Source organism: Bacillus rossius, chromosome 8 (assembly GCF_032445375.1).
Source record: "Bacillus rossius redtenbacheri isolate Brsri chromosome 8, Brsri_v3, whole genome shotgun sequence".
Taxonomy (NCBI): Eukaryota; Metazoa; Arthropoda; class Insecta; order Phasmatodea; family Bacillidae; genus Bacillus; species Bacillus rossius.
Window position 1 is genome coordinate 56,505,318 of NC_086336.1, and position 25,835 is coordinate 56,531,152.

The 25,835-nt window shown below is 35.5% G+C and overlaps 1 protein-coding gene across 9 annotated transcripts in view; it reads right to left on the minus strand.

The window, feature by feature from the left end:
• The window catches only part of LOC134534973 (uncharacterized), a 143,455-nt gene that overhangs the window by 16,797 nt on the left and 100,823 nt on the right, over nt 1-25,835 (minus strand). For 2 of the 9 annotated variants that reach the window (XM_063373755.1, XM_063373752.1), the window contains exons 5-15: nt 25,446-25,542; nt 23,934-24,042; nt 21,598-21,793; nt 14,374-14,503; nt 12,986-13,104; nt 11,858-11,884; nt 9,129-9,188; nt 7,244-7,322; nt 5,492-5,677; nt 1,876-2,029; nt 787-894 (exon numbers count right to left, since the gene is read on the minus strand). In XM_063373755.1, coding sequence (XP_063229825.1) covers nt 787-894; nt 1,876-2,029; nt 5,492-5,677; nt 7,244-7,322; nt 9,129-9,188; nt 11,858-11,884; nt 12,986-13,104; nt 14,374-14,503; nt 21,598-21,793; nt 23,934-24,042; nt 25,446-25,542 — 1,265 coding nt within the window. The remainder of the gene's footprint in view (nt 1-786; nt 895-1,875; nt 2,030-5,491; nt 5,678-7,243; nt 7,323-9,128; nt 9,189-11,857; nt 11,885-12,985; nt 13,105-14,373; nt 14,504-21,597; nt 21,794-23,933; nt 24,043-25,445; nt 25,543-25,835) is intronic. The other 7 variants (XM_063373754.1, XM_063373753.1, XM_063373750.1 and 4 more) reach the window with 7 other exon arrangements.

A 25,835-nucleotide genomic window follows, 5' to 3' on the forward strand; every position in this document is an offset into this window, starting at 1 on the left:
ACCAAAATGTGGGCTACCAGAGAACGTATAAAAATATTTAACTGTAGTAGGTTAAGGAATGATTATAAATTCAAGACAAATAATTTACGCACATTGCTAAGATTTGTTTGAAACCAAAATAAGATATACTCAGGCCCCAAGAATGAAGCTTTACATTGCCTAAACAATAATTACATGACTACAACGATGTAATGCATCTTACCACTGCTTAAGAGCCCACAGCTTAACAAATTTTCTTCACCTCCTCAAAGAATGAACTGTACCCAGGTTATCACAGAATGCTCCAAAAATATGATAATTATAAGGGAAAGTCATTACTATTAAAGTATGTCACAAATTGATTATATTTATCTCAAAGTAGTACAAAGTACTTTCCAAGAATAATAGATGGCAGCATTATTCGATTTTATGTTATTCATTTCATACTGACTACGTATACAGCATTTACATACAGTCTACATGCGTCATTCAAGTTTAAAAATGGCGATGGTTCTCGATGATTGTACTATAGAATAGCAGCATGTGTTAATGTGTACGAGACAGCAACAGCTGGTATTGGAGCACTGATAAAACAATGGGATGAGTCCATAAATATATTTGGAGATAATTTGAAAAAATTATAATAGTTTTGAAATGACCATCACTGTGAGATATTAATTTTTTTTGTCTCTTACTTAATGACTTTCACTCAGTTACTAAAGGATCATTCTTCATGTAATGGAAGCATGCATGTTCACAATGTGGATATTATCTCCTCGCTATGCTTATATTAACATTCACACTTACCCTGATAAGTGTTTGGCTATGAATGTATGATCATTGAAGATGTGCAGCTTCGTGCCTTTTTTCTTCCATTTACTTTTCTGAGCCATTGATAATGGAACAAGATAATGCCTGCAAAACCAAATTAGGTATACTTAATAAACAGCTTGCACACACACACAAACACAAGTTAAGTTAACTGGAATAACTGGACATAGGACACAGTTACGATAGCTTCTCAAAAAATAAAAAAAGCACAGAAAAGAATTAAGAGCAAAACTATTTCAACACTAGTTTTCAGTAATTTGTTTACACTAATGATCTCATAAATAAAAAAAAAATTAACATTCTTAAAACTTTAAAGGAAGAAAATAAATCTATCAATAATTCCCAAAATTATTATTTTAACTAAAATTTGTACAAAAATAATAAATAAAATATAGACTATAACTTCCTTAACTATATATTTTTTGATGTACTTGTGTTATTTTTTTTATATCCCCCCCCCCCGATTATGTATGTGTTCTTTTTTGTAAATGTACATCAATCATAACCTTGTAACCTTTTTAAGGTGTTGATATGCATGATACAAATGGTAAAAAAATAAATAAATAAAATAAAATAACTAAAGTTCCCAATATCAATAGTTTGAAACTAGGCCTGTGCCAAGCTTCGAGTTAATTTTATTTGAAGCTTCGGTTGAGATACAAAGCTTGATGTCTGATGTGAAGCTTTGCATTTGTTGCAAAGCCTTGAAACATTGGAAGCCTCAAGATTCACTCATGAAAATAAATATATATCTATTTATGTGTTGTGTATGTTTTGCTTGAATAAAGTTGGTTACTTACAAAAATAAAAGGTGGCATTCAGTTTGTTTTTATGAATACTCAATATTAATATTGTGCATGGTTACTTAATAATTTTTATTGGATGATGTTAAATATTGGGCCCAATTAGTTAGAAAACTAGTATTCGCACAGGCATATTTGAAACCATACATGAGTTTCGCTGACTGACAAGAATGAATATGTTTGGTCAGTTGTTGAAAGACTTCTGAAGAGTGTTTCACTGCATTTTTTTTCAGCACGAAGAAGTTCGAAACCAGGAACTTACTTCTTGACACCATTTTCGACTGTCTCCAGAACCAAAGTGGACGCTTCGTTAACGTAGGTGCGGGTCGACGCGCCACTGACGCCCGACGCTTCGCTCAGACTGGACCCTCGCGAGTTGGCGTCAATACCCCGCAGTCCAGGAACTGACAGGTAGCCTGCCGAAAGACATCCCCTCTTTCAGTACAAGGAGGCACATTCCACTAATCACAACACACTACAGCACATCATTGATCTCAACTGTTTTCTTCTTTCCCAGTTTTTTTTTTTTTGCTACATTGAAAAGGAGGTGACAGAAGAATTGGCGTGAATTGGATAAATAAACGTATTAGCATCAGTGGCGTAGCAAGCGGGTGGCAGGGATGGCCCCCGCCAGAGGTGCTGGGGCAGGAGGGCGGGGGGGGGGGGCACCGCCGCGACACTTACAAATCCCGTTGTGACCCAATATCGTTTGTGCATAACCGTGTGTTTAGGCTTCAGCCAAAGACGTATTTCTGTATCCCATATATATATAAGAAAAGTTTAAATATATGAACACATACATCTCCCCCCCCCCCCCCCCTCTTTTAATCAACGAGGGGGTGCCATTTTCAAGTCTGGCCGGGGGATGCCAGTCACCTTAGCTACGCCACTGATTAGCATTAAACATCTCATTTTCAGAGCTCCCATGGACTGCTGTCCACTTAATTTTACTATAATCAAAAAATTATGTAAAAAAAAAAAAAAAAAACTCATTTTTGAAATAGTGAGAAATTCAATTACTGTTTTCAACTTTGGCTATTCACCTCTTTTATTTATTCACTACAGCCATGTACCTAGTTCGGCAATACTACAAACACAATTACAGCAAATTTACACTCAAATCTGGCACTTTTATGTTCATGTTTGTTTATTTTTGTTTTTGAGTTGTAAGTTACAATGTCGGTAGCTTATTCAGATTACTGGATGTGATACAAAAAAATTAATAATTGCTTATTAGACGTTTAATGCGTCTGACAATTTTATTTTCAATAGTGGACAAAGTTTGTAAGTTAGTAAGATAACAGTGTTTTCCTTAAAAACACTTTTTAACAAAAATTTTGGCACATGGGATATGTAAAATACTGTAACGAAACTGGGATACAAGAAATAATTTCCCACCTATTTTTCCCAAACCAGCTTAAGACTTCCTTATATTTTCAATAAAAATAAAAATATTATTATTATAGAAAAATTACATTTTACAAACATACTATCAGCTTGTTTAGTATTGCAACCATCCCAGAAAAAATAAAAATATTAAATCTTACTATATAATTGCTCATAATGTTTACCCATAATCTGCATAGACTGTAGTCAGAACAAGGTGGTATTTATATAACAGTTTGGCTTTTGATTAGTCTTATAACAAGTGCTTGTACATTAAAGATCCTGTGGTAACATATTTACATATTATTTTAATTTTTACTGTCAATTATTAACATGTATGGACAGCTCTCTGCAACCAGTCACACTGGTAGCATCTACTACCAAAATCATGCCACCCTCTCCATAAATAAGAGTGAAGGTCTGTAACCTGGCATTCTATGGTTCTGCACTTTCTGTAAACCAGTAACAATCGAGCAGATCATGTTAATAATTTTCGGTGAATTTGCATTGCTACATTGCCGACATTCTGTCAAGAGTTGATCTTGCTGTCAGTTTTCGTTTCAGTGCAGTTTTTTCCAGTTTTTTCTTGTGGGTGACATTTTACATTTCACATTTCAAGGGTATATTTCTGTTCATCAACACTTTCTTTCTACAGACCATTTTTGTTACAACTTGTTTTAAAAACCATTGTACTGTACATGAATATTTCTTTGGTATTACCATTAAAACTATAGTAACAATCAATAATCCAGCAAAATCGCTAATCTGGGATGGTTGTGGTCTCAAACATACTGGATAAAAGAACTTTCACTGTCATGAACATATTGAACAAAAAATGATCCATAACTTTGGAAATATACACAGTATTCACAATACTTGAGAAGTGAACAACACACTTACCATCAAGTAGAGGTGCAATGATGAAACAAGGATGCCACAGCACAGAAACAGAAACGAACATTAGAAAAAATGCAAACATCATGCACAGTTACAAAAATTGTTTACAGAACACATTATGTACAATCTAGTTAAAGTAGCACATGTGAGAACAGCCTATGAAAATATGTAAGCTTTTAATTTCAAATTTCAAAAGTGAAGTCACACATTACATTATGTTATGATGCAAGCAAAAAGAATGAAATAGGTACAAAGCATATCAAAAATTTAAACAATAAATACTCTCAATAAGTAATAAAAAGTGTTAATATATTTATGATTTAAGTGATAAAATACTTGAATTTAAATATGATGAAAAAGTTATGTGAAAATATCTGATGAGTCAGGATGCTTGGTAATTAATTTGAACAGGAACTTGAACAAATAACCATTAGTATTTCATAGTACACATTAAATACGGATACTTTTTCTTTACCAATATTTGTTTTTAAATCAGAATCACTTAGAATCGAGAATCTAAAATGAAGAAATGGCTCGGAATCAGAAACTGTAAGAATTTACACTCTGCCCATCCTGAAAGTACATTAGATTAAATTTGTTGTCTTAACATATATGTAACTTGTTGCTCATAAAGTTACCAACAAAGTTTTATTTGTGTGCTAAGATTTTGACATTTTAAGAATAAAACATTGTAATTAACATTTCACACCCTCCCCATACAGTATGTGTGTTTTAATTAACACAGGATAAATCTGTATAAATTATGATGAATCATTTGTGAATCTTCGAATTTGTTTTAATTTTCAATTTGCTTGCATTCTTGTTTTTAGTTAAGCAGAGCAATTAACAAACTCTGTGCATACAGGTTAAGTCTCTGACAAATGAGAAAACAGAAATAGCTCCTTCAGTGAAACTACTACATACGTACATGAAACAAAAATTAATCTACTTAAAATAATGGTTAATTGGTGACTAATGTGCAGTGCTACAACACAACACTCAAACATAAAAAAGAATACAAATACAAGATTTTGGCTTGCACAGTAGTAACTTGTAACAATGTAAAACATTTCTCACTTTGATCGACAACCAAAGTTTTAGCTTAAATTTTCCTTTACGACTGTGCAAACAAGACATGGTAGCACACAAATGCAACAACAATAACTAGTGAATTACTAATAATCACAAATTTATACAGCTTCACTTTTATTAATTTATTTTAATATTATTATTAATATATTGTATTAAATTTGTTGGTTTCAATCCAATACAACATATTCTCGAATGCCATGTTTACTCCAAGTTAAATTCAAGAACTAAAAAATCCTTCAGAAAAGAAATTTTAAGCTGCTGTAGAAAGAATCTGAATATGGCTATCTGCTGATATTATTTTTAATATGTTAATTAGTTAATTATACTGGTGCACCACTACAATTCTTAGTACGTTAAAATTAAAATAATATTTTAAGCCATTGATTACAACACAGAGAGTGTAACACATGGTAATGAAAAGCACGATTCTAGATAAAGTGATTGTGCTAGTAAAAGTAAGTAACGTATGAAAAAAATGAATTACTTAGGCAATGACAAAGTACCTGCTGAGTGTGCGGAAGGATCTCGGGCCCGGTCGGCAGATATGGACCTGTTTATGGATGCGTCACGGTTCAGTGACTCGTCACGCACCCCAGGATCCATGGACTTGGACCGATTTTTGGAGCGGCCCAGGCGCTTCTTAATCGTTCCAAATATGTCCCGTTTTTTCCTCCTGCTTCTACTTCTTTCTGCAAATAAAAATTTGTTCATTAAAAACTTGTTTCACAGTTTATCACGTTAGCATTAATTACCACAACCTCCTTACCAAATTTGAATTCTTGTGAGTCAGGAAGTTAAAAAATTTTAACTGTACATTCTCATAGCTACTGCATCATAAAAAATTTCCCAAGGAAGAGATAGAACCATGCAACCACAGAACTACTGCACATATACTGTCTGCTAACACAGTTTACAAGAAATGAGAACAAAAAATAAGTTGGCAGTAGTATAAAGCAATTTGAACACATGGGACTTTATGAAGGAACTAAATTTAAACATTTAATATTCCAATAAAAACAAACAGATCATGGTAGTCTCAATAACTCTAAAATAAAACACCTTAAAAAAAATTGAATGGCGACACACTTGCTTTAATTCAAACAGAAAAATTTAACAAAAAACATTTACTGTCCCAACCAATGACATGAACTTGTGATCTTTACGTGCAAAAATGGACATTTAAGCATCTTCAGACAATGTTGACACATACAAACATCAACTTGACACTTAACAGGGTTAAAAAGGCGAGTAAATTTTTTGTCACTGACATCAATGATCTGAAACCATGTTGATTATCAGATAATCTGTTTTGAAGGGTGAAATTAAGCTGCCTGAACACAATTTTTTTTTAAATTTTTAGTGAAATATTAAGCAAGGATATGGGCCTATAATTAGTAATTGTAGTTTACTACCTTTTTTATGAATTGGTACCACATTAACAATGTTCCATTTTTATGGAAAATTTTCAGTTCTTAAACTTGTACTTATAAATGCTGTAACAGGCATGATAAGAGAAATGAAAACATCCTTTTACAATGAAGATAGGTATGCCGTCAGGTCCTGTTGATTTAGTCAGTTTTAGGATTAAATGCCCTCTCTCGGAAATAAAAAATAAAGGAATAGACGCAAGGATGGGGTTGACTGTAACACTGGGAGGTGAAGAGTTTGGACGATACATAAACACTCGAAAAATACTTGGTAAAACAATTTGAAAATAAAGTAGGATCTTCAGAGAAAACCACATTAACATTTAAGGAATAATTTTGTTGTTGACCCGTTTTCATTATTTTGACATATTGCCAAAATTTTTATGGGATTGGTTTTCTCTCTTTTGAGAAGTTTTTTTTTTAACTTTTTGGAGGTAAATGAAAAAATATGTGCAATACATTAGTTATTGATAGTGGCTTGGTAAAATTAAGAATAAATAAAAATTTTCAGAAAAATACACGTTCCTGATAAAAAAAATTTTGTCGCTATTGAGTGTGAAAAGATGGGAACTTATAGCTTGGAAATGTAACAATGACAAATTGCTACCTACTCAGCAATAAACATTTGTCGAGCAAACACAGTCCTGAATACAAATATGCAACAATGACAAATTGCTACCTACTGAGCAATAAACATTTGTCGAGCAAACAGTCCTGAATACAAATGTAAGTTTTGAAGTGAGAAAAAAAAATCTTTTGGATAGTTAAATCTACACGTGCATAATTGAATAAAGGAGTAAAAGACACACTAGATAGTACAATACCAACCATCCAAAGTCCCTGAAGCTGGCGATGAGTCTGTTCCGTCTTGACCCAGCTGCTGTCCAGACATATCCTTCGTGCCTTGCTGCAAACGCATCAGCACAAAATTATGAATTTGCTTTGCTTAATTTTTTTAAATTCAAATCATTACAAAATTTAATGACTAGCCAGAACTATTATTGTACTGTTACCAACACCAATTGAAGTATTGCTGAGTGAGAAAGTCAACTTTTTTTTATGTGCTGAAACTCTTAAGGCTCTGTCATTTCATTCAGTTGTTATTACTATTAATTAAAGGTTTTTTTCCAGTAAATTTATTCCATAGGCTCTGTGGAGCATCTGTAAATACAGTAAGTCCTCTATTTACGTCGTACCGATTTACGTCGTTTCGGATTAACGTCGCTAATGTTTGAGTACTCATGTTTCAATTTAAGTTGTCGCCGATTCACAATAACGTTGTTTACAATGACCGTAAATCTTTATTTTAACAAAACACCGTATATAATTTGTTTATAATTCTTTGTTTCGTCTCGCACGTAGAAGTGTTATCTACTTCCCGCAACGACACAGCATTTTCTCCTACCCCTTCCGGCCGACCTTGGGCCGTGGCCGGCCGGTGGCATGAAACATGGCTCATTTTGCGTCGTTTCTATTTACGTCGCGGTTTTCAGGAACGTAACCCCGACGTAAACCGAGGACTTACTGTAGAAGAGAATGTTAGGTTTGTCACATTTTGCGAATACAACTGGCAAAATATGCTGATGTGAACAATTAATGTGTGTCTTTATTTACAAATTGATACATTAACAGAAGCAAGCCTCTGTTAAAATTATTGAAAGTAAAATTGAGATTTGACGCAGTACTAATTTCAAAACACTTGCTGCCTTTGAATCTCGGACTTACAAAATGCTATTGCACGTAATAAAGATTATGATGATTAAACCAATGGTAAACTTCATATTTATTACGATCTTATAACCTCAACCAGCATGCTGTGTCCACAAAGAGACACACTTTTCGCAGTTCTATTGGCAAACAAGCCTTTTCATGTTGAGGCCACAAGATGTTTCATAGCGCAAATCGCGGACATGCTCCATCTCATCAATACTCTATGGCGCGGACAACACAGCTCGAGTGACCAAGCCCAATCTACATTAACCTTTGGGCCAGAGGGCACACCATGTTTTCAAGTGACCACGCTAAGAATCTAGATACTCTGTTGCAATATACCACTGGATTTACATTTATAAAGCTCAAAGTAAAAATGTATTACCATATATAAAATACTATTACAAAGTTTTCATTACTACATGCATTTAAATGAAGACAAAAAATGATAAAAACCTATTTAATTTCTAATCTCATCAATATGAATTACTTTGGTGGAATTCATTTATAATAAATCTTAATATCAACAATATAGCTATCAGAAAATATTTTCAAACAGTTCATTCTAGGTAATAAATTATTAACATAACAACAGTAAATTTTCTTACATATCTTAACAACATTTTCTTTATTATTTCTAGCCTGCATGATAATATTAATTTTTCAACAGAACCTACTAAAATCTACAGAGGTGAATTAGTGAATTAGATTAGCTTGAAGATTCATGCAAAAGCAAGGGAAAAAAAAAAAAAAAATACTTTGAGATACCATACCTTGTTATGTTAAACAGCAAAACATTAAAGTCTCCTTAGTAACAAAAAGAAAAGCTTTCTTTAAATATGCATAACAAAAAAAAACTGCAAATATAAAAATTTAACACTGAAATACCATAATTTTTATTTCACAGACAGTAAACACTTTATGCAGGAAGAATAAGAGACAGCGAGAGAGAGAGAGAGAGAGAGAGACAAAGAGGATAGATGAAAAAAATTCATTAACTAACCACTTCTTTATCTACGTGTTCAGGAACCTCATGCCACTCTCCTGTGTCTGTCTGTTCCACCTGGCAGACAACCAACAAAACAAAAAGAGTTTTCAAGCACAGAAACAACACAAAACACACCCAAATGCATGGGTTACCAAACTCAGTATGTACCAATAACCCGATGGTTAAAAACTTAATGGTGGTAGCTCCACAAAAGTGTTATGTTTATAAAAAGAATTTGTGGTCAATCACAGACTAAGTTGTCGATTTTGCCGGCAGGATAGGCAATAAATACTACTGGTGTGGCATCCGCACTGGCAAAAATTGCACATTTTTCGCAGGAGCACGGAAGCGTGAGGCTTAGCATGATAACAGTAGTGAAACGAGGGAGTAAAACACCGGAAAGGTTTAGGAAGCTAGTAGAAATGCACATAGTGTGTTATGCCAAGTCAAAAGAACTACTTTACCAGCAGAGCCTTCTCACGCAGATGATATCCAAAGTGACAAAATTACTTGCGGTTACAGCCCAAGATATTGCCTATCCTTCAGGCAGGATTTTAAATTACAAGAGGAATAAAAACAGACTTGGGGTTTCCTGCATCACAAAAATAGTTTACATTTTCGCCCATTTTTTTTTAAAATCCCTCTTTCAGACTAACAGTGTATGAACAATGTTACCAATTTTTCAACTCCGGTGAAACCAATGAAATCAACGTATGTCAAACAAAGCTTATACAGCAACACAATTATATGACATCATAAAATAAAACTTTCTAGTGCAAATAACTTGTTTTATCCCCCTTCCAAGTAATAAAACATAAACTTACTTTTACAGTCTGCATCCTAAGCTAAAGCACTGAAGTTTACTGTCAAAACAAGAAAGTAATAATTAAATTTAAAAGGAATATTCATTCTTATTGCCACTGAAATCTAAAAACATTAGTCAAAATTTAAAGATGATATTTGTCACAGACAGAAACCATTATTGATATAGGGACTAAAATATTTTCCATTATAATATACTTATAACAACCTTAAAACTATAAATTATTTTTCATCCAATTAAGTATTCTTAAGAATCAAGTCATAAGATGTGGTTATTCATTTATTATATAACTATTAATTTGAATACACACTTTTTTAAAAGTAAAAAAATTTATTTTGATGTTGACCCAGGTTCCGCCCTCCCATAAGCCAGATGTGTCGCACCCTACATCTCTCCCGCACCCTTCAGCCATCACCCGCTAGTTCCGCTGGACAGTTTCAAACCTCCCACCAGCAACATGCATGCGTGCATGTGTGTGTGTGACATCACAACCTTGCCAGTGTAGCTTCTGTGCCTCATACGCCCGCAATGAGTATTAAATGACGTAATTTTTGCCTTGGCTTTTGCAGGTTTAGAATGATACGGCCAGAGCAGCGCTATACCCAAACATTTCTAAACGCACCCACCCCGCTCTAGCAGTTTAGTTTTTCAACTTAAATACTAAACGTGCAAATGTATAAGTAATATTTACATAATTTATTTTTAAAGGATTTGAAGGGCTTGCTATGTCTTTAACATCAACACGTCATCAAACATGACCTAACGGTCATTTAAGCTTTCCTGAGGCCATAAAAACTTCACCATACCCTAGTCTCTCTCAACCACCGCCCGGAGTAGGAAGACTCCAATGCATCTCCAGGACATCAACTCTGGTAATATTTATCTGGTAGCATTCGTCATTCATCCAAATACTTTTAAACCTTTTTCTCTCTCTTCGAGGCCTACTCCAGGTGGTAGACTGTTTGTCCCAATTACTTTAAGTCCGGCAATGGACCTTTGAAATATATTGACGACTTATAATTTTCTAGACCATGTCACGTGGTGTCATTGTCCACACCTAAGAGATTTCATGTCGTCGGCATTTTAACCATCTTAATTTCTTTTTATGTTTTGATTAACATTGTGTGGACTGTGTATTATTAATAAAAACCTTTTTACCTGATGCTCGTGAGTACTTTGTCAAAGCGATCACATGGTGTATCCGATCAGGACTGAGGTGTGTGGGACACTTGAAGAGCCCACACACGACTATCAACCGGCTGTAAGTAACAGCGTGCCTGTCACTCAGAACGGGCTAGTACTTGTATTATATAAGGACGGGAGGAATCGAATCTTGCGCCCACACGGACCACGTCAAAGCTCCGTACTAGCGTCTCCACAGGGGCTGCTGTTCCTCTTTCATGCGGTAGCGCTCATGCTTATAGCAAACAACCAACTATTAATTTGCATACCGGATAACACGGATAACCGCACAATGAACCAACATAAACAAAAAATAATCCATAAAAATCTATAGACGTCACTATTACCAAGCTCACAAAACCAAATTTTTTATAGTACTTGCAAAGTTTATAACGTAGGCAGCATTATTTGTATAACCTTTCTTTCACACATGAGGGATTCCGGAAAATAGAGATTCAAGTCAAATAATTTGCTGTTTTTAAGTTATCTACATATTTCACTTCTTAAATATTCAAACGATCTTTTGGTACGGCACTCTCAAATCTGCAAAATTCTTGACTAATGCCACTATGTTACAGAGCCCTTCACATAAAAACCCCAGTACTTTTAGAATTGAAAACTCAACACAAAATATCACGTTACCTGTGATATAAAGAGTCAATGTAATATTTCACAGCATTGAGAATTCTCACATACACACAGTAACAAAGACTTTCACACAGCCGGCTGACAGACTCACCTTGACCAGCTGTCTAGGCTGTGTTTGCTGATTTAGTCCGGGTGTGTTGACAAGCGAGAGGGACGAAACAAACAAGCACATCATTAGTTTGCCAGGCTTTCAACAGAACACAACTAAGTTATTATGAACAGTCACTGGATCGTCATGTATTACAACAAAAACCCAAACAATATGGACCACAAGATGCCACAAAGATACATCACACCAATCTTGAAAGAAAAAGCACACACAGTCTGACAACTAAAAAAAAAAAAAATATCCTTTACATGCTCAATACATTATTCCTTAACTGACTTAAGAGGCTTCCCAAAAACACCAAAATTTAAAAGGATAATTTTTTTCTTCCCAATGCACAAATTTCCAAAAAGCATATGCACAAATATTGAAATTAAAAAAGATTCACTGATTCTGCAAATAATAATGACGCCAAAAATGTCATCCCGTTATTGTGCTGCAAAAATTCGCAGTCACCGAGAGCCTTTTACTGTAGAGATAGAATCATTTAAACCTCTTTCTCACCCTTTATATTTTAGATGGTATTGTGAAATGCTTTTAAGTAGTAGTATGATAAATAAGGGTCTACCAACATGACGCTGATGCTAGCCAGGCCCAACACCAATGCTCTAGTTTCTACCAAAGCTACCGTGCCCTGACCTACTTATAACTCCTCCACCCAGAGATTACTCAGCAGTCCGCTACGACAAAAAGTGGCGGGACCAGATTCCTGACTTAGTGGTAACCTATTCAGGTTTGCAGGAAAATATGCAAATTATAATAACTATCAAAATATATTTATTCTTAAGCTAAAAATACAGGTAAGTTGCATATTTTTTTCCTCAAACATATTTATACTTCATACAACCTATTATTTTAAACAATCATCACTATTAAAAATGATTCATCAATATACGTAGAGAAAAAAATTAATATCATTTAAATCTTTTAATGAAAATAACTAGCAAACTATTTCAATCTAGTTTGTAGTGAAATGACAGTAAACCTTTCATAAAAAACGGTAACAACTTTGCGCTGAAGCTACATGAGGAAAGGAACATGTGAGACGTTAGTAGCACTCGGAAGAACAGGCAGCAAGACGGCGGGGGGAGAGGGGAAGGTGCGAGCACTCACCCGCTGCACGCTGTGGATGATGAGCGTGCTCTTGCTCGTCTGAGTCTGACCCGGTCGGTTACGCATCTCCAGCTCCTTCAGTGCCGAGTCTGTAACCACGTCTCCGTTCGTTAGCACCTCTGTCCGAGGGGAAAAAAAAAGAAACCAACACGGGACATGTCACACACAGCAAACCATGCAAAATAATATGCAAACAACAAGCACTAAAAACTATTACGACAGTACACAGAAAGCTAGCAAACCGACGGCCAATGTAACTTGTCCGAATGATGAAAAATCAAGTTTCCGGACAGCATAAAAGCCTGTTCCTCGAAGAATGAAAACACTAAGAGTGCCTAAAAATATATTTCCAGGTTTAAAAAAAACAACATAAAAACATACATGCATACAAAAAACTTCCACTTGTACAACATATTTCTACAGTTTTAGCATCACACATGTAGCCATGAAGAAATTCGTAGAAAGTTTAAATTATCGTACTTGAAACCAAAATGAAATTATTCATCATCTTAGATACTGATTAGTGCAAGGACCAATGTCGCAGATCACTCATGAGAATATGATTTTAAAGATATTCAAAACGCATTTATACAAGTATTATGCCAATTACTCAAAAATTCTGCGATCCTAGGCTTCAACAACAAAATGACTGCAGATTATAAATGGAAGATTTGCTTTCAGTAGAGAGGTCTTGCAATTTAGGCATGCTCCTTTAATTCTCTTTAAAAAATGGCATATAAGAAATATTTCAACAATTTCCATTTTGAGGCTAAAGGCTAAACCCATTTAACTATAATTTAAAATAGCATGTCTTTTTCTTTTATGCTAAAACTTTCTGAAATAACCAGACCATAAAGGGGATTTCATACTAGCTACTCCACTGCTAATTCACTTATAACTACCAAATTCATTTAATTTAATCACATTAACTTACATCCATAACTTTCCGCTCACTTTGTTCCAACAAGTTAAGTTGAAGACTAGGTTAGTAAAAGTTCTGAGTGTATTAGCTGTGGAAGTCTCATGAATAAACAAAATGATAAAAAAATTTTTGTTGTTCCCTACAATTGTATAAATAAATGAGAGAACAACATGATTCAAGCATAAAACATAAACTTCCACGGAACTTCTACAAAGTTAGAAAGCCAGCTTTAATCGACACTTGTCGACAGTAGTAGCGAGCTCACTTGATCACGTCTTTTCTGGCAAACAAGTAGCCGGTAATCTCGCACACTGTAAGCAAAACCGTTGCAGCATCTGCCCAGGTGATGCCTCAGGTTCTTTTGGTGAAGCATTGTGCACTCACTGAGGAACATACAAGACCTGTCCCCTGCACTGGACAAACACACAGATGAAAAAAACTCAATTATTCCATTAGCAATACTCACCTGGCTTCTCAAACACAGTTTTGGTGGTCGTGACGACGCCTCCCGAAGGAGACAACGTCCGCAGCGTCTCCTTCAGCTTATAAGGCTTATCCCCAAGTTGAGGGATATCAGCACCTTCAATAAAAAGGAACTGACAAACAGAAAAATGCAAATCAGAAAAACAAGCATGTTTCAAGACAAATCTATCCGTCATTGAAATTAATCATCTTTGTTTACTGCATATTCAATTCAAAAAGTGAATTAATTCCATAATTATTAATAGGGCTGATCGGTTCCCACATTTTCAGTTCGGTTCGGCTCGGCTCGGTTTTTTGTTAAAAATGTCGGTTTTCGGTTCGGTTCGGTCACTACTTCAAAATTTTTCTTTGAGCTGTCATACCAAAAAAAATTCCACTATAGTATTTGATTACTTGCAATATCTTGCAAAAGTTTAATTTCTTAGGGGAGTCACTTTCTCAGCAATATAAAAGTTATTTTCAACTACTATTTGTATTTATAAATAAGTTTATATGCTACTGAAACAACCATATGTGTAAAAAGGAACAGAACAAAACAGTTTAGAACATTAATAATTAGTATTACATTAACCTTGTTGCCAGCTTCACTTTCATTTGAGTTTAACACCTAAATCTATTTAAGACATAAGTATAAAATCAGTGAAACTTACAAGTATCACATGTAAAAAAATAATTTATAACATTCATAAAGAGAAAACCTTGGAATCACCTTCACTATCATTTCAGTCAGACCCCTAAATAAATTTAACAGAGAAGTATAAAAACAATGTATCTTCCAAATGTTACTTAATTGTGTGTAAAAGTAACAATAAAAAATCACAGCATTTATGAACATAACCCTGAATACAAATTCAGTTTTATAGCAGGCACATTCACTTTCATATCAGTCAAATCCAGAGAATCACTCAAGTATTGTATCATAGAGTATTGTCACTTTTTGTTGAGATGAGATAGGTACTGTTTGTTTTGTTCAATGAAAACAAGTTTCTCAATGGTGTCAGGATTAAGACACTCCCTACGCATTGTAACAATATTACCTGCTGCTGAAAACATTCGTTCACTAGAAACCTGGCTCGCAGGGATGCTAAGATACCGCATTGCAAGAGTTGAGAGTGCTGGGTATTTCTTTTTGTTGGTTGCCCACCACGCGCAGGGATTACCTTTCTTAATAATAGGCTCTCTTAAATAGTTTGTAACTTCATCATGTTCATGGTTTTCTTTACAAGCTACCTTAGCAGCACGTCGTAAACTATCCCAGACAGAATTTCCTTCCTGCTCATCCGAAGAAATGTCTACAGAGTACTCCAAATCATTGTTTTGGAGAGCACTGGTCTCATCCTGCAAGCCTCTTGTAACTTCACTGGTCTCTTCGTTTGTAAATAAAACACTTTTAAATCTGGGGTCAAGAACTGTGGCGTATAGGTACGTTTCCTGTTTCCTAACATCTGAAAAACGTGAATCTAGTTCTTTTAGCAGATTAGCAGCAAAGACTTTGCCTTTGGAATTTTCCTGACCCAGAAATATATTCAGTTTATCCTTCACACCATCTAGCAGGGGGATAACACATGATGATGTTGGGTACTGTTCTTTGCTTATTTCCCGAGTTGCTTCTTCAAATGGTGCCAGCACTTCAACATAACCTTCCAGAAGAGCCCAATCAGAATCTTGCAGTTTCCTTAAGTTGGTTTCTGCAGAAGCCAGTTCAGCAGTTATAGAACTTCTCAGCTTACAAAGGCGCTCAAGCATAGCATATTCAGAGTTCCAACGAGTAGGAACATCTTGAACAACTTCAAGTACGGGTTCGTTGAAAGCTTTTTGAATTGTTTGGAGTCTGCTTCTTGCTTGGCTGCTTTGGGAATAATGTCCAACAATACGACGTGCTTTCTTGAGAATTTCTTCCATACCTGTGGTGTATTTTCTGGCACTTGAAATTACTAATTGCAGTGTATGGGAAAAACAAGAAATACCTATCCATGCAGTACGAGAAACAGCGTTTACAACATTTGGCCCATTGTCAGTAACTATGTAAACAGGAATTTCTTTGTCCTCAAGATCCATGTGCCATGTGTTCACAATTTCTTTTAGCTTTTCGCATATTGCTTTTCCATCTTTTGGTCCATGGAAACACGACATTCCTAAGCACAAGCGTTGAATCTCAAAATCATCCCCCATGAAGTGACATGTTAGCGAAATAAAACTGTCCATGGACCGACTAGTCCATATGTCTGTAGTAAAAGACAATGATTTTATCTTGCCAAGGTTACTCTGTAGAACATTATTGACATCTTTCTTCAATGTGTCATATATGTTGGGTATCACACGCCGGTAGAATGTGTGGCGTGATGGAACATTGTAGCTGGGCAGAGCTTCTGCCATTATATCTCTAAATCCTTCTTCTTCAACAATTGTGAAGGGGTGCATGTTAACAGCTATCCATGTTCCAATTTTGGTGGTAAGAGCTTCACTCTTTGTGCTATCTGCAGGCCATTTTTTTTGTTTTTTGGAAATCACTTCTGCTAGAGTTTTTTGAGTGGCACTACTTTCTTCACATTTGTGTTTTTGTGCTTCTTTTATTTCCTGACTTTTTGTGAATTCAAAATGTTTGTCAGGGTGCTTTTCAAGGTGTTTAATTAAAATACTAGTTGAACCATACTTGGTTTTATAGGTGTTGCCACACACTAAACATTTTGCACTGCTTATTTTATTACCTGAATCCAGCACCTTTTCGTAATACATCCACACATTTGAGCCACTGACTTTTCTCTGCAGCTCATTTCTAGGCTTCGATTCATTGTCGTCCGGTTTTGTAGGTGGAGAAACCTTGCTGATCTTATTTTGCTGTTTAAAAAGTGGAAAGATTGCCACTTTATTTCCCCAAGTGGAACAGCCGGGCGTATTGATGTTAACTTCTTTTTCTGGTTCAGTCATTGTAAAAAGAGTTACTATTATCTTACCATCCTTGCGTTTCGCTACAATTTGTAACAATAAATAATAAAGAAACTACTTTCGGTCAGCTTGTACTAGTTACATTCACGAGCGTCAAAATGTAAACAAATGCAACCTGTATGCTGTAAGAAAAGAATTCCCACCTTTGAAAAAAGTTTCCCTATTTATTTTTAAATGTTCCGTTAAACATGATTGTCAGACAACGTCTGGCTGTATGGGCTATTAAACCATGAATATTAATTATCGTCATGAAAAAAAAAACTAGCAAAGCTCTTGGAAATGAGACCACTACTGGAAAACTCAATGTACAATACTGTGTACGTGTGTACGTGCGCAGACGTGGTAGACATGACTCCATGGCGCCATATTCACTAATAAAAAATTCTCATTACCTACTTGTTATTTTTTCGTGACCTTTTAACCTCTTTTACTACTTTTCGTAACTGAGGATATTTGTGGCAAACATAATTTGAATTTATGAAATGTACTGGAATAAAATTCAATAGCAATAATGTGATTAAAAGCAATATACAAAGTAAAACTTCCTACTGTAGCCTCTATGCCGGGAGTTAATGGACAAGCCAACATAAACAAACGTCTTAACCAAGAAAACGTCTTAACCTACCAGTGCATTAAAGGCAGAATGAATCATAATGACCATATTTTCAAAATCACAAGTAAAGTATTCATATTTAGTATGCGGTATTTACTAGGATTTTTTTTCCGTCACGTGCGTAACATCATCATCTTTGCGGAACACGGGCGGTATTATTTTTAATTCCTTCGTCACAGATGTTCATAGTTGCCTCCAATTACCAAGACGTAGTGGCAAAAAAGAAGTTTTATTTTACGAGAAATCAAATACTCTAGACTATAACGACGCAAAGCCGCAATAATCACGCGCGAATAGTAAACAAACTACATCTAAAGGGTCTGATGACATGCACATTCATTCTCCAACTGCCATTTGGAACGGAACTTGGAAGGCAACTAATCGATCCTAGCGCACGTATAGCACATTCTGTGATGTGAAAATAGAACTGAGTGACGCCATGCGTCGTGAGCGCCCTGCAGAATACGAACGGAACTAAGCAATGCTACGAAACTTCTACCGTTTTAGCTTACGAACCGGAATTAAATAAATATTATTTTAGTAACGGAAGTGATATATCCTTTAAATAAGAAAAAACCATATATTTAAGAGAAAATAGTAGTATTCCGACAGAAACTTCCGACGTTAAACATAGGAAATAGTGAACTGTAAGAAACGCTTAGACTTTACTATCCCATGGTTAAAATGGCGAACATTAAGAGAATAGATGATTTAAACGTTTTATAGTGAAAAACTTAGCATGCGTCTTAAATGTGTTTTGATGTATTATGCAAGCGGTACGTTTCTTATCCAATATGAATGTTAAATACATTATTTGGTAGATACTTGAAGTTAGTTTTTAATGCCCTAATAAAAACCGAATCATCGGTTTTTTCTGGGAATTCGGTTCGGCTTCGGTTTTTACTAAAATGACCGAACCGAACCGAAAATTCGGTCAACCGATCAGACCTAATTATTAACTATGTTTACCAAATCATGTCAATTGTTCGGCATGAGGCTTATACATAGTGCATATTCAAAAAACACCACAATCAATTTCGGAATAAGCTAACAAAAAAAAAAATGCAAGATGAAAATTGTTCTAACATTATTTACTGCCTGTCTCTTGTATCACAAATCACATTGAATTTAGACAATTAGGTACCAAAAATCCTGAAAACCAGAGCTATGTCTCCAGGCAAGAAACAGCTCAAACTCATGCTGCGATACATGAGGTTATTTCAATGGTTGTATTAAATAGTGTAGTGTAGTTTGTGTCATAATGCATAAACTTTGTCCTTGTTTAATTACAGGTTTGAAATATATAAACTTTTAAATTAAATTTTATTGTATCGGACAAACATGTGGTATAAGTACCACTATTAAATTGTCTGCAAACATTACCAAAACAGATAGTAGACACAATTAACCCCTAAATGTTGGGCCTTGTGTCACTGGAATACTGATGAGCCATTTTTTAAGGAAATGTAATAAATATTATGTTTACTTGCAACAGAAATTCTACTGACCCTAACTCTAAGACTATAATCTATTGACAAAATGTGTACAGAATTAATAACATAACCATAAATTACCACCATTGAAATGTTTAAAACACACAAAATCCACCCTCTACAGATTTTATTCTGTGAAATTGAAACACTCCAAGAGATCAGAGCGAGTATTAGTTTTTAGTCTAGCATTTTCCTACAAGTAAGTACCGACTTAATATTGCATGTAGCCTACTATTATAAACAAGTATTGTAATATTACATTTATGCAACAGTTACATTTACAAAGCATATTCAGGGTATCTCATGGGGGTGGAGATGTAGCTTTCCACCTTCAAAGTGGAAAAAAAAAAATTAAAACAGAACAAAATATAAACATCATATTCATGAAAAATGTATTAACAGGTTTATATTTGGTATTTCAATACTTTGAAAGAAAAATATTACAAAATAGAGATGCACCATCATCATGATCAGCAGCTTTTTATTATGGATATACAGTAAGTCCTCTATTTACGTCGTACCGATTTACGTCGTTTCGGATTAACGTCGCTAATGTTTGAGTACTCATGTTTCAATTTAAGTTGTCGCCGATTCACAATAACGTCGTTTACAATGACCGTAAATCTTTATTTTAACCAAAACACCGTACATAATTCGTTTATAATTCGTTTCCTTCGGTAGTTAATTTATGCTATGTAGCGTAAGCTACACGTTCACCGCCTTATCTTATCATACATCATGAGGGACGCTTCCTGCTCTTACGTACAGTATGTACTATATATCTGTTTTTATATTTCAATCAATAAAGGTAATTAAGCAGCTGGTTAAATAACCATTCTATAAAGCTGAGAAGTACTAGTTGGACTTGTTTCCCACGCTGTCGGTTGTCATTTGCTGATAAAATTGCCCGTTGTCACGTCTGTATGCCAGCGCTTCCGGCCGACCTTGGGCCGTGGCCGGCCGGTGGCATGAAACATGGCTCATTTTGCGTCGTTTCTATTTACGTCGCGGTTTTCAGGAACGTAACCCCGACGTAAACCGAGGACTTACTGTACCATGGAACCTCCTCCCCCATGAACCAGGTTGAATAACAAAACTCGCTTGATGGCTTCGCTAGTGAATAAACAGCTGCTATTAGATGTTATATTTGGAACCATGGTCCGTATCCTCTTGAGCAATAAAAAATTAAGAAGTTTTTAAGGAGCACTTTACTTCATTACCTTTCCCACCATCAAGCGATAGAAAACCATTTGTAAAATCATAAAATTACCTACGAAAATATAACAATGTTAAATAGTTAAAGCACAAAAAAAATGTTGTTGCTCATTTCAATTCTTACAAATAAGCCCCTTATGTCCAGAATTATCTCTGGAACACATCTAACACTATCTGTCTATCTGAAATTCATACCACTAACATTTACATTTACTTTTAAAGTCCAAAGTAAGACAATAAAACACACCTTTCTTAGTTTAAAAGTGAGATACAGACTACAAAAAAAATTAATTCAAATTTTTTTATTTATAAAATATAATCACGTCGCCCGAAATTTGCCAACTGTACTTGGAACGAACAAAGCGTTGTTTGCTGCCAAGTTGGAAACACATTTATCCATTGCATGCAAGCTATCAGTTTTTATTAAGAGGCCACTCCAGTGTTTCAGGGGCACTACGCAACCCGCGTTAACCTCATAAGATTCAATGCTATTTTCATTTTGCTTATAACTTATTAACTAATATAGATTTCGAAATGATGCTTGCTTGATATGTAAGACAACGATGCTCTTATCAAAGCCCCTTTCTTCAAAAACGTGCATAAATTATGGTTCAAACCTAGACAATACACTTATGCATATTAGTAAAGATTAGTATAAAACCATAATTTATGCACGTTTTTGAAGAAAGGGGTTTTGATAAGAGCATCATTGTCTTACATATCAAGCAAGCATCATTTCGAAATCTATATTAGTTAATTAGTTATAAGCAAAATGAAAATAGCATTGAATCTTATGAGGTTAACGCGGGTTGCGTAGTGCCCCTGAAACACTGGAGTGGCCTCTTAAGGAGTCTTTATGGGTTCTTAGTGAAATATAAGATTTGTATGGACTTTTTTTTTTAAGGATATTAAGGAGGTGTACTGTGAACACAGGCACTACCTCGACGGTGAGCATGCCCGACACTTGGTCCTTCTCGAAGGGGCGCGCCTGCAGGGAGATGGTCTGCCGCTGGCTGGGGTTGATCAGCAGCTCCTCCACGCCCACGATGCCCAGCCCCAGGAACCTCCTCTCCTTGTTGGGCCCCCCGCGGTCGTACACCTCGAACAGCAGCTCCGCCGTGCCGGGGCTCACGTCGCTGCAACCGGCATCGCGCCGACCCTCACCGCGACGGTACGCTGCCCGGGCCGGTGCTTCCCCCAGTGCCTTCCCCGCCAGCAGCAAACAGCTGGCCAATTTTCCGATTAATGCACGTGATGTAGCCTACCCTTCCTGCACGTTTGAAACCCCTCAGCTTGATAAGGCGTATAGGCTCCGGCCTGAGACGCGCTCTGATTCTTCCCTAACCCAGACCTTTGAATATATATACTGTACAGAAGTCGCCAGCCCAGGTTAAAATTTCTAATACGGTTTTGAGGTAGTTGGTTAATTCACCCGCCGCAATCGCCACCACCTCTAGGGCATCGACTTGCGGTGGTCCCTAGTGGACAAGTGTCGAACTCTTCAAACATCCCTTCCCCCTCCCGTTAAACGACCTTGAGCTGCAGTGAATGATGGGTGAGGGGGTGCGGGGAATGACAGCGGGCGACAGTGCTGCGCTCTAACGTGCAAATAACAACCTAAGACGATACAGGGCGTTACGGCAGCGCACTGCAGCGGCGAAGTTCCCAAGCTGCTCATCATACGCTCCTGAAAAACGTAGAGTAAATACTATCCACTCGCGACTTCTATACAGTATATATATTCAAAGCCGCAACGGTACGCTGCCCGGGCCCCAACGCCTTCCCCACCAGTGGTTCTAGCCAGCAGCACGTATCGCTGGATAAGCCATTATTTTAGAAGGAAAATGACGTATGTGTGAATTTCTGATCCAAACCCAAAAAATATTGTGAAATAATGTCACGACAGCCATAGACCTTTACATGTTTTAAAACACCCAATTTTTTTAAATCTTTTATTTATACCAATTAACCAGTCCTTCCGTCCTACCTTGACAAAAGAAGAATAAGTAAGTAACAAAATGTTTTAAGATAGGAGCAACAAGGAATTCATTGGGAAAATCCAGTGGCTAATGACAACGGCAGTGTTGCTTCTCCCTGTTCGGATCCCACCAGGCAGTGAACCTACATCTACACACGGGAAGTTTCAGTTGTTTGACCACTACAGTTACTTGAGTTCCTTATCTATTCTCCATTGCCTGTTTTTTTTTTCCATTTGCTTATTTCAATGTGTATTATTGAATTGATATGAAACAAAAAAAATAACAAAACCTGATTCCATTATAATAGCACCGACACAACTCTTTAAACCTTAACCCACTACTACATCAGGCACGCGATCTGCTCTCTGCAACAGTTAAAATTAAAAACATTAAAATTTTAAGAATAACTACTTCCCTTTGCTCCTCCGACAACAGTACATTTGAGTATCCACAAAACTGTTTGATTCATCATTCAGCTATGCATAAAGGCTCAAAGTTAAAGTGACCTCCAACATTATAGTGGGATTCCAACCATTTAGGTACTAATTTGGTACTCATAAATTATGAGTCCTTCCAGGGTTTTGGGATCGGACCCATGACCCTGGTCTTTTTAGTGTGATGCATTAGTGATCACTGCCACCGACGATCCATATCCACATAACTGGTAGGGAAGATGAGTATTTATTTATGTAGAGAATACCCTTTGAGTACAAAACATCAATAATTTCTTTAAACACACATATTGTCCTATACCTACCTCAGCTTGTCACCAAAAAAGGTCATGTGTTGAAAATGTTGGATTTACACTGACAGAATTATAGGTGCTCTGACAAGGTGGTAAAATGATACCAAAAGTATTTTTCAATGAACACAGAACTTTGACTTTAACCAAATTTGACTTTTACCATCACTGTATAAAATATTTGCAAATGCAAGAAATTTATAATTATTATCAGAAATAAATAACAAAACAATTGTACACAAATAATGTACAAAATTATTGTTTAGCAAGATAAAGAAAAGTTCCATGTCACCCCTGAACATCACAAAAACTTGCGATGTAACAATGAATTATAATAGTAAGTTCAATATGAAAGAAAAATATTTTCACAAGACCTGCCATAATTTTTATGCATTGCAATATTTGAGTTTTCGTTTGGCCAGGATCTTTCGACGCACTAAATTTAAACAGCAAGCATCACGCACCATAGGATCAATTTATACACGGTCATGCCATCAGGATGAAGTGATACTAGATAAGTAACAATTACCATTTTTTTACCACATAAAAACTTACAAAAGAAAATGTTCATCCCACACTGGACTGTTGGTGTCTTTTTTTATGGAAGTTTGATTTTTCTGAGGTGGCTCATCCATCTCAACCACGCAGTATGGTTCCCCACAACCTGCATCACAGAACAGAAATAACTTATTCACGGAGCTTAGCAGAAATATTCAATGTTTCTATATGATTCAACTGTATGTACTAGCATTACATTTAAGTTTGAGCACACGACACAATAACTGGTAAGGGCCGGAAAAATTAGCATCTTGCTCTTGCTAATTGTTTGCTAATTTACACTTTAATAAATCTTTATTTTTACTCATTTCTTTTATCATGCTATTTTAGCTAATTTTTAAAAAAAATTTTCAACTAAATTAGTTTTAAAATTCATTCTATTGTAAAAAAAAAAAAAACCTTTTATAAAATCCATATTGAAAAATATCAAAATTGTTTCATAAAATATATTTTTTCACATTTATAATGTGGAGTTAGTTATTGCCAGGAAACGGCATGGTGTGGTAGTTGAAGTCTGTGTTTTTTAACTAGAGCTGTAGCAAACCGTATGTATTCGTTACTGAGTAACGAAACGTTACACACGAATGCATTTCGTTACTCGCATCTTTCGTATGTTTTACGCATGCGCGCGCTTATTCGTTACAAAGAACGATGTTTGTTTATTTAGAAAAGTATAGTTGGAAATTCGTCGTCCAAGTTTTTTACTGTTTATTAAAGGTATTGTGTGTGTAGACAAAGTTTTAGATTGGAACAGAAACAACGTAAGAAAGTATTTTTTACAAATTATAAATATGTATGTTTTTGTTTTTTATTATCGCGTATTTTCACGTTTTTTGTTCTTATCTTAAAAGAGATATAATAAAGCCGCTCTAATGAGATTTAATTGTTTCTTGATTAACAAAAGCTGTTAATTAATAATTATCAAATATTTTTAATTGTTTATATTCAATTTATTATTATTTACGCGACGTCATACTGTACGCGTACGAAATACGACTCGATTCGTTGCTGTTACATAACATAGCATGTTATGCGGTATCAGAAGTAACGAGTAACGATACGAAAGTAACGAGTACTAATTGTTATAGTAACGAATACATACGGGTACACTTTTTTTCGTTACTTTTACACCTCTATTTTTAACATCACCGTCGCCATATTGTTCCACCCAAAACAACTGGTACATGATAAAGTCTGATGGTTAGCAAGTGTGAATTATCATCTCCATTGTTAAACAGTCACTTTCATCAAAGAAAAAAAAATTTAAAACTGTCCACAAACGTGTATTAACACTTCAGCCAATGTTTTGGGCATCTAACCAATATGGTGCAACAGTTAGCAAAAGAAAAAAAGAAAATGGCTTCACCCAGTTACTATATAGGTAATCATGCAGACATAGCCACCTCCTGACTTTACACAAGCCTCCCTCTCCTGTGCTATACACTGTTGTGTTGCAATGGTAACAATAAGGTATAAAAAGTTAAATAGCTCTTCTCAGCATTAAGATACCTTTGGCGCCTCCCAAACCAAAGGCTTTGACAACCTTCACCAGAAGTCTTTTCTCTACTGCAGTCTTTGATGGAATGGACGAATACTGGTTGCTCATCTAGTAAACATATAAAACCAGTAAAATTTTATACAGTATACCAACCACTTTTTTCTAATTACATTATCAACTAAAATAAAATTAAAAAATACTAAAATCATCTAATATTAACTTTTTTATTAGACCAACACACAAATTATCATGATTACAGTATCATGTAGGTAGTACACATACATACTAAAAACATCTGTATGATGGAAAAAAAAATTACCAGCTTTGAAAGGTTTTTACCAAATTAGTTTTTCCTCGGTATCTAGGTACTATAAAAGTACTCTGGTACATGCAACATAGCA